The 10,000-nt window shown below is 47.1% G+C and overlaps 1 protein-coding gene across 1 annotated transcript in view; it reads right to left on the reverse strand.

Annotated features, from left to right (window-relative positions):
• Positions 1-9,953, reverse strand: part of Evi5 (ecotropic viral integration site 5) — an 84,437-nt gene extending 74,484 nt beyond the window's left edge. The window contains exon 1 of the mRNA XM_070127842.1: positions 9,904-9,953. Within this exon, the coding sequence (XP_069983943.1) occupies positions 9,904-9,938 (35 nt within the window). The 5' untranslated portion in view covers positions 9,939-9,953. The remainder of the gene's footprint in view (positions 1-9,903) is intronic.
• Between the last annotated feature and the right edge of the window lie 47 nt (positions 9,954-10,000).

Raw genomic sequence — 10,000 nt, forward strand, 5'->3', positions numbered from 1 at the left:
TTATTTCTCTGTAGCTATTTTCATTTTCTTTAGGTTACATAAAAGAACAACTACGGTCGGAATACTATTGAAAAAAAAGGATATGTTCTCATTAAATCGTCACCCCAGATCGTAAAAGAACACGTACAGTTGGAAGACTGCATTAATAAAAATGAAATATATCCATCAAACCTTCACCCTAGAGACAAATATCGCGCCCTGAACACTTCCCTCGCACCGACCACACAACCGCAGCCACCGCCCACGGCCCTAACCCTAACGCCAGCACCGCCCTCCCTCCTCCAGGAAAGGCCGAAGGAAAACGTGCCCTCGGGGGGTCACGCGAGGCCCTCTTCCGGTGCCATAGTTACCTTTAGAGACAAGGCAGGTAAGGCCGACGGGCCATAACTCTCCCTTCTTCGTGGACGTTGCAGGGGAAGGGGGAGGGGGGTACCGAGGTCTGGGAAACACATTTACATGGATTCTCTTTTTAGCTCGGAGTGTGAAAACTTACTTTAAATGGAAAAAAAGGGGAAAGCGAGCTGGCAAAACGCATACCCGACGTCAGTAAAGAAAACAAAAGCAAACAAGTAACCAAACAACTACCGCCCGTCTTCAGCAGAGGGACACGTTCTTTCCGACCCCATTTCTTCTCCGTTTCCCAAGGCTGAAGGAAAAGCGAGTGAGGAGCACACCTAGAAATAGATAAATCCACGTGCACATGACAGGCCCGGGCGACAGCACACCGACGAGAGCGAGAGAGCGCCAGCAGGTCACGCCTCGCCTCCTATCTCTCCGTCAGCGCCCCGCCAGTCAAAAGGACAGGCGGAGGGCCAACAAAGGGCGCCGCAGCTGGGGACTCCGGACAAAGGAAGGCGATGCCAAAGGGTCGCCACACTCCACATTCCACTCTCCGCAACTCCACATTCCATATTCACTCTCCACTCAAATATCCACCGAGGAGGAGGAGGAGGAGGAGGAGGAGGAGGAGGAGGAGGAGGAGGAGGAGGAGGAGGAGGAGGAGGAGGAGGGGCGGCTTTCGAGTGGCTGGAGTCTTGACGTTTTGAGCCGACGAGGCTTTTGTGGATTCGGTTTGGATGGCGGAGGTTTCCAGATCTGAGGCGTCCTTCGTTTTCGCGGATTTTCTTTCTTTTTTTCCCTCTCGTGATCTTTCTCTCCTCCTCTTGCCATTTTTGATTTTTGAATCATGGTTGACGGTCTTCGGTGCGGGATGGTAGGGGGAGGGGAGGAAGGAGGGGAGGGTGGGATCTGCATCCCAGGTCGTGAAGGGGGCAGAGGCGAACGCTCTTTCAATAAACCCGAAAGATTCACCACAAACTGAAGGGGTGAGGATTAGGGGAAAGGGCAGAAAGGAGAGGGAGTGGGGGAGAACACGAGACAGACAGACAGAGACGACGGAAAGAGAGAGAGAGAGAGAGAGAGAGAGAGAGAGAGAGAGAGAGAGAGAGAGAGAGAGAGAGAGAGAGAGAGAGAGAGAGAGAGAGAGAGAGAGAGAGAATGAGAGAGAGAGAGAGAGAGAGAGAGACGCAGGGAAGGATAAAGACAGGTGTGGGGGGGGGCCACCCAGAGAAGGCAGCAAGAACGAAGGCGGACCGGAAGAGAGAAGAAAATTGAAAAGCAAGCGAAGCGGCCAGAACACGCCAGAGTGAGCGCCGCCCCCTCCCTCGCCGTCGCCAAGTAGCTGGTATTGGAACGTCCATCAAAACGGCCGGGAAAAAGAGGGCAAGGAAAAGAATTAAGTCCCCCCTCCAATGCAGCGCTTTCCAGAGGTTCGAACCCGAGAGAAAACGGAAGGAAATATTCAATGCTAAAAAAAAGAGAGAAAAGACAATAGATTGAATAAAATAAATGAAAAGAAATAAGTGAGAGAAAAAAAACAAGTAAAAAAGGTGGAAGTTGTAAATAATACGCTGGTTTAATAAAAGCTTTAAAAAAAGGGAAAAAATAAAATGAGAAACAAAGAATAAAAAATAAAAAGTTTCAAAAGAAGTCCCATCATGCTCAATCTTCCATGCAAAATTACCAACCTGACAATGAAGAAGTCAGGAGAAAAAATGAGGAAGAACAAAACTTTATTTTTTCCCCCCCACCCAGTCTGAAAATGAGAATCCGCGGCCACATTGTGAGAAATGGAACCTGTACTTCCAATATCACTGAAGGAGAGTTTTTCATAAGACATTGCTTTGTCGATAACTATTTCAGGGAGTTACGATAAGGCGAGAAGAGATGGGAAGTCAGCGGCTGATAAAGAGGCAATAGGAAATATAGCGAGATAAACAGCTGCTGATATGAGATAAGAAAAGTACTAAGCCGCTGATACGAATAAACGATAAAATAAATACATTAATATAAACTGCATAGATAGATAGATAGATAGTGTGTGTGTGGGGGGGGGGGGCGCGCGTTTTCCTGTATGTGCGTACGGGTTTTAAAATCACAAGCCTGGTAACACGGGTACAGCACTTCAGAAGAAAACAAAGATCATAGCAATGACACAATATCATTTTGCAATCTCAAAACCATCCTTTCCACAACGATAAAAAAAACAATAGTTTCCCCCCAAACGACTTTACAGAAAACCTCCTCCAGAGATTCGCACCCAAGCCTTTCCAAAGAGTCACAACAACGGCCGCAGGAATAAAGAACGAATGCGTTATACGGGGCGATGGGGGGAAGGGAGGGGGGGGAGTTACTTACCAACAACCCCGGGTAAGCAAGGGAGATACAAGGAAACAAGCACAACCCGCACCTTTAAAGAGCGTCCTCCTTAAAGTTTCACTTGGTTAAAGACGACAATGGAGGAGGAAGAGGAAGAAGAAGAGGAGAGAGAGGAGGAGGAGAAGAAGGAGGAGATGGAGAAGAAGGAGGAGATGGAGGAGAAGGAGGAGAGGGAGGAGGAGGAGCAGGAGGAGGAGGAGGACAAGGACAAGGAGAATGAGAAGAAGAAAAAAAAGGAGATTAAGAACAGGAAGAAAAATAGAAGAAGAAAAGGGAGAAAAGGAAGAAGTATAACAACAAAAACATTAACAACAACGAAGAAGGGGAGGATGGGATAGGGGGAAAGAGAAAGGGTGAGAAGCATCAGAGGCGAAGAGAAAGGCGAGATGGAAGGAAAGGGAGAAATAAAAGGAAGAGAAACGAAGTCGGAAAAGAAAGAGAGGAATAAAGAAACGGGAAGAATAAACATAAGAGTAGGAAAGAGAAGGAGACAGAAAACGAGAAGAAATCAGCAGCTATCAAAAACATGTCAATAACTTGTGCCGCACGGAAAAAAATAGTCAACAAGTAAACAAAAAATCTGATTGAGAGAGAGGGAGAGGGGGGGGGAAGGGAAGGGGTAGAGAGGAAGGAGGGAGCAAGAATTTAAACGATGTTTATTTCCCGCCAAAAAAGTCTCTGCGAGCGGAATTCGGCGAGGCGTAAAACAAATTCGATATTCATATTAAGCTCGGCGCATTTTTCACAATGGTAGTCTGATTCCAGTATTTCTTTAGAGGCGGGGGTGGGCGGGAGACGAGGAGGAGTGGAAGGAGGAGGAGGAGGAGGAGGAGGAATAGGAGGAGAAGGAGGATGGAGAGTGGGGTTAGGAGTGGGAGTGGGAGGAGGAGGAAGAAGAAAAAGAAGAGGAGGGAATGATAGAAAGAAGAGAAGCGGAGGAGGGACCTAGAGAAGACGCGGGGAGGGGGGGAGAAAAAAAGGAAGAGGAGAAGGAGGAGGAAGATGATGATGACGACGAAAACGAGGAGAGAGTGAGGATTAAGAAGGATGTTGGCGATAATGACAGCTAAGTAAAAGGGGAAAGACAGAAGATCAAGAAGAAAGCCCAGATTTACCAAAATATTAGAAAAAGAAAGAAAGAAAGAAAGAAAGAAAGAGAGAGAGAGAGAGAGAGAGAGAGAGAGAGACAGAGAGAGAGAGAGAGAGAGAGAGAGAGAGAGAGAGAGAGAGAGAGAGAGAGAGAGAGAGAGAGACTGACTAACAAGCAGGCAGACAAACAAGTAGAGAGAAGAGAGAGAAAGAACAAAAATGAGTCCGACCTAAAAGCCGAATCGTCAACAGGCGCGGTCGGGATCGCAGCTGCCGACCGAAGAAATTTCTCGGGTCTTAAATCCCGCCACGACGAAGACAACAGAAAGCAAAGACAAAAAAAAAAAAAAAAAAAAGTGTGAAGATTTTAGTTAAAGGAAGATGAAGGAAGGGGATATATAAAAGTAAAATCAAGCAAACATGAAAAAAAAAAAACAGAGAAATAAGCCAAAGGAGAGAAGAGAAAATACCATAAAGGTAAAAGTTGGAAATACCGATTTGTTCCGCAGCTCGCGGTGCGATACAGCAGAATCGTATTTTGGGGAAATTTACGATTCCTTTTTCCACGACTGTACACATGATACCGGAAAAACATACGCACACACCCGTAGATATACAAAATTCCGTATACACACACACACACATTCAATTACCCTTCCCCTCACCAACCACCTACACCTACACACCTACACACCTACACACACCCACACACACACACACACACACACACGCACACGCACACGCACACGCACACGCACACGCACACACACACATACACATACACATACACACACACAGTCTACTTCGTACAGACGAACCGCGCACGCTCTCACAATTAACAATGACCTATTTCAAAATGAAGTATAACTTAATAAGCTAAATCCATAGTTATTATTGCGAGCATCGAAGTACAAAAACGAAGTCGGAAAGATGAACCATGGTAAGTGACTATGCAAAAAAAGACGAAAAAGGTTTACGTATATGGTTCTAGTAATAAACCAAAGCAAAAATAAAAACAAATAAAACGACAACAAAAAAATCCTTCACAAGACGTCACAAATACCCGAACCACCACCCTGCAACACAAGACGACGACCCAGCGCACCACAAACCTGAAACATAATTGCCCCCAATAAAATTTCTCCGCATTCTGGTAGTGCGCGCAAATCTACGGAGGCGGCACTCCAATCTTGACCTTCTCCCACTCCCCCATTAAACCCTCCCTCCCCCCTTTGTTAACCACACTGAATCCCCCGTGGCTGAAATGGAGGCGCTGCTAGCTCATGCCCTAGACAATGCTGCCCGAAATGCACGCGGAGGCAAATCGCAGCAGCATAGAGTTAATAACTACAGTTACATACGTTTAGGAATAAGATTAATTTTAACGAGAATGGGAATGGTAGCGCACGAGGAGAGAGGGAGAGAGATGAAGGGAGATAGGAAGGAGTGAGATAACAGCAGAAAAAAAGAAAGAAGGGGGAGGGAGGGAGGGGTAGAAAGAGAGAGAGAGAGAAAAAAAAAAAGAAAGAGAAAGAGAGAGAGAGAGAGAAAAAAAACTTTATTCCTCCCTCCCTCTCCTTCACCCTCTCTCCCTCCCTCTCTCCCTCTCATCTATCGCTCGCAAACCAACCGACCCCCAAAACCGACTGACGAAAGGACGGACATCGCACCTAACACCCTCCCCCGGAATCCCCGAATCGCCCCCCCCTCGCGCACCCAAGAACAACTGCATCGCCAAGGCCCCCGCGAACGATATAATCTGATATCATTTCCGGGCGCTTAATTTCGTCTAATTAAGGCCGCTAATTAATCATGCTGTGGGCGCTGACGGGTGGCGGGAGTGATTTCTGTCTGCCAAGGAGTTGAACTATGTCTCATAATGGTCCTTCCCTGACACGATGAGGACAATGAGGGAGGTAGGTAGGTAGGAGAGGAGAAAGGTAGGGAGGGAGGGAAGGTAGGGGAGAGAGGGAGGGAAGGTAGGGGAGAGAGGGAGGAAGGTAGAGTGAGAGAGGGGAGGGAAGGTAGGGGAGATAGGGAGGAAGGTAGGGGAGAGAGGGAGGGAAGGTAGGGGAGAGAGGGAGGGAAGATAGGGTAAGAGAGGGAGGGAAGGTAGGGTGCGAGAGGGAGGGAAGGTAGGGTGAGAGAGGGAGGGAAGGTAGGGTGAGAGAGGGAGGGAAGGTAGGGGAGAGAGGGAGGGAAGATAGGGCGAGAGAGGGAGGGAAGGTAGGGGAGAGAGGGAGGGGATAATGGGGGATATTTGGAGTAGAGTGAGGGAGAGGAGTGGGAAGAGGGTGAGAGGAAGGTGGAAAGGGAGTAGGAAATGAAATGCAATAAAACACAAGAGCTATCTAAAAGTATCTATAAATATGAAACGCACGACAATGCAATATATCATTGTATATCACTGTACTATATCATCCGTGTTTACTACACATACACAAATTCTTGAAATATGTACAGGCAAACACCAACACAACACAATACACACACACACACACACACACACACACACACACACACACACACACACACACACACACACACACACACACACACACACACACACACACAAACAACCCAACACAACACAATACATACATACACACACACACACACACACACACACACACAAACAACCCAACACAACACAACACACACACACAATTATTTTTCCTATTTATGCATGACAGCATCCGAAATCTATACACCGCAGATAGAAAAAGTGTCAAAAACAGTGAGTACTTCCGGCCGGCCAATCCCCGCGCACTCACACGCCGGATCAACCTGTCCGAAGTGGATTTATGGCCCCGATCGCTTAATATTCACAATCGGAGGAAACGCATTTGTCAGCTTCCGATACTTTCTACAACCTGTCCCTTTTTTGCTGTTCTTTTTCCGTCCATTTCAACCTTTCACACAAATCCACCGACTCTCATCCTTCCACCCCATCCACACGCACACACACACACGCACATCCACACACACACACACACACACACACGGATACACACATGCGCATACACACACAAAGAGACAAACACACACACACGGAAATACACACGTATACACACACATGCACACACACACACACATACACACACACACACACATTCACACACCACACCCAACACCCATCCACCTACATGCACACAGTTAAATATCCTAAATTCTTTTCAAACCTCGAAACACTGTTCAGCAAAAGGCGCTCGAGACTCGTGCATACTAAATGCAATTAAGTTAATTATTCCCTCGACTAACGGCCATCAACCAACACGCCAGGTGCTAATCATCTATTACATTTACTTAATATGACTCTCTTTTTCATTAACCAAGTCACGTGTAATTTTCTCCTTTATCTATAGTTTTTTTCCCCTAACTTTTAATCAAACCTCTACTCCAAGGCAGGCACTCCCATTCATTCTCTAATTAACTTCCGCAACTTATTAACTCACGATCCAGCATTCACCCACTCATTCATACTCGCCAACTTACTCATTCACTCGCAATCAGTGAATTTAAAACGCCAAGTCTCCCTCGCGATCTTTGTAGTCACACACAAACACCCACTCACTCACTCACTAACCCACTTACTCGCTCACTCACCCACTCACTCATCCACCCACCCACTCACTCACTCATCCACCCACTCACTCACCCACCCACTCACCTACTCCACTCATCCACCTACTCACCCACTCATCCACCCACCCACTCATCCACCTACTCACTCACCCACCCACTCACTCACCCACCCACTCACTCATCCACCCACCCACTCATCCACCCACCCACTCACACAGTCCCATCAGCCCGATTTCTTCCATCCCCCCCCCCCCCCGACGCACCCACCCCGAGCAGGTCCAGCACAGCTCTCCTCCTCCTTCCTCCTCCTTCCTGCTCCCGGAAATCTCGCGCTGGATTTCCTTCCCCGTCAGACTTTCGGAACTCTCGCCAGGGGGATCACGGAGGGGGGGGGCGGGTGAAGACAGACAGACAGACAGACAGACTGACTGACTGACTGACTGACAAACAGACAAGCAAACACACAGACATACGCAAATGCACACGTGCGCACACACAAATATTCATACATACATACAAAACGTTCAGGTCTTTGTGAATAGGACATACATATGAAGAGAAGGAAAATGACGATGACGATTATAATTTACAAGGATGACGACGACGACGAGGAGGATGACGACGACGACAACGACGACGACGACGAAAATATTACCAAATATAATCAGTGATAATAATAACAATAAAAAATATCCTTCCTCGTTTCACTCCTTTTCCTCTTTGACCTATAACCTCATATCCTCTTCCCTTGCCCTGCCCCTATCCCTTTCCTCACTGCCCATTTCCTCAGGTAATGTTCCTGGTCAGCTCCATCGCGGACGTTACTCAGCTCATACGCACAACTATAACAAAATGACGTTCGGAATAAATAGTATTTGCAGAAATTAAAGTCATATACCGTGTAAATCTTTTCTATAGTTTTTTTTTATTTCTTGATCCATTTGCCTCTCTACCTACTTGTCTTTCCATCAATCTAACTGAAAGAAAAGAAATATATATATATCTTCTTGAACTGAGAGAGCCGAGTGAAAAATCCAAAACACGAACTTTTCACTTCCTCTCGTTTTCTCTATTCGCCTTTACTCTTCCCAGCTTTCGCCTGCGCGTTCATCCTCTTAGCACAAGCATGAGGGATTGGCCTCTTAAGTGGGAGGAAGGCCTCGCCACTCGTCCCCTTGCTTCCTCCTCCGACAGCTCTTACTTCAGGAAGGAATCTTGATGGACGAAATCCTCAAGAGTTTCCCCTTTTTGTTCCCTTCTTTCCGTTTTCCGTTTTGTTGGTGCATCCGACGTGTTTTTTTCTTTCTGTTTCTTTCCTTGTGTATATTTTATTATCTGATGTCTTTATTTCGATTTGTATTTACCTAGCAATCTCAATATATTCTGTCTCAAGCGTCCTTCATTCCCTGTGTGCCTATTTCTCCATGTTTCCCACCTCTTCTCACCCTTCCTTCTTGACCCAACGTTAGTTCCTCCCTCTCCGCTATCTTCCATCTCCACCCCACCTCCCTATTTTCCTTCCCTCTCCCCTATCCCTTTTTCTTAATGCGATCTGAACCTTAGTTGTCATCCCCTCGACCTGCTTAAGTACCCTGGAGGTGTTTCGCGTCTTCTTTTCTTCCCCCTTTGTAAAACTCTCTCTCCCAATTTGCGACTAAAACACGGGAGACTATTGTAGCTGCTAAATGGCGAGGAATAATGGCCCGACGCTTATAATAAAAAAGAGCTTTAGTCTCCCGCCTTCCCTCTCCCTCTCCTATCCTCATATCCTCTTTATCTTCCTCTCCCTCTTTCTTCTTTTCCCTCTCGCTCTCCCTCTTCCTCACCCTCTCCTCTTCCTCCTACCTCATCCTCACCCCCTCCCTCTCCCTGATCCTCATCTTCACCCTCCTCACCTTTACACTCACTCTCTCCCTCTTCTGCCTCTCCTCTCCCTCTTCTCTTGCCTCTCTCCCTCTTCTCTTGCCCTCTCCCTCTTCTCTTGCCCTCTCCCTCTTCTCTTGCCCTCTCCCTCTTCTCTTGCCCTCTCCCTCTTCTCTTACCCTCTCCCCCCTCTCCTTCTTCTCTTACCCTTACCCTCTCCCCTTCCTCCTACCTCACCACGCGTGAAGTTGGGTCGTCTCGGGATTACTTGAAGGTGGATCATCGACCCGGCGGTGCGACCAAAGCCTTCTGGTCTTCAGGAACGTTTTCCTATAATTTTTGTCACAAATCCAGGCCCTGTGGTATTTTACCCGCATGATATTACATAAAGTCCGCTTGATCATTTCCCTGTCTGCTCCTTTTTTCTTCTCTTCTTCTCTCTGGGATGTTTCTCATAATCACGATTACCGCCCTTGAGCAATGCGGAAGGATCGTGCAAATACTCGAGAAAGATGTATTCCAAATCCCACATGAGGTGTTTAGGTCTGGGAAAGAGCGGCACAATGCACGCTAAAGGTCATCGGCACATTCGTACATAAACATAAACAGAGACACGCATTTACCGAAGCATACGAGCGATTCACTTACTTTCTAAGGAATGCGTCCTTGCCCCACTTCTTCATCCTTTTCCTCTGGCGTCTTCCTCGCGTCCTCCGTAACGCTGACGGTGACGTAAGCGAAGATC

Source organism: Penaeus vannamei, chromosome 12 (assembly GCF_042767895.1).
Source record: "Penaeus vannamei isolate JL-2024 chromosome 12, ASM4276789v1, whole genome shotgun sequence".
NCBI lineage: Eukaryota > Metazoa > Arthropoda > Malacostraca > Decapoda > Penaeidae > Penaeus > Penaeus vannamei.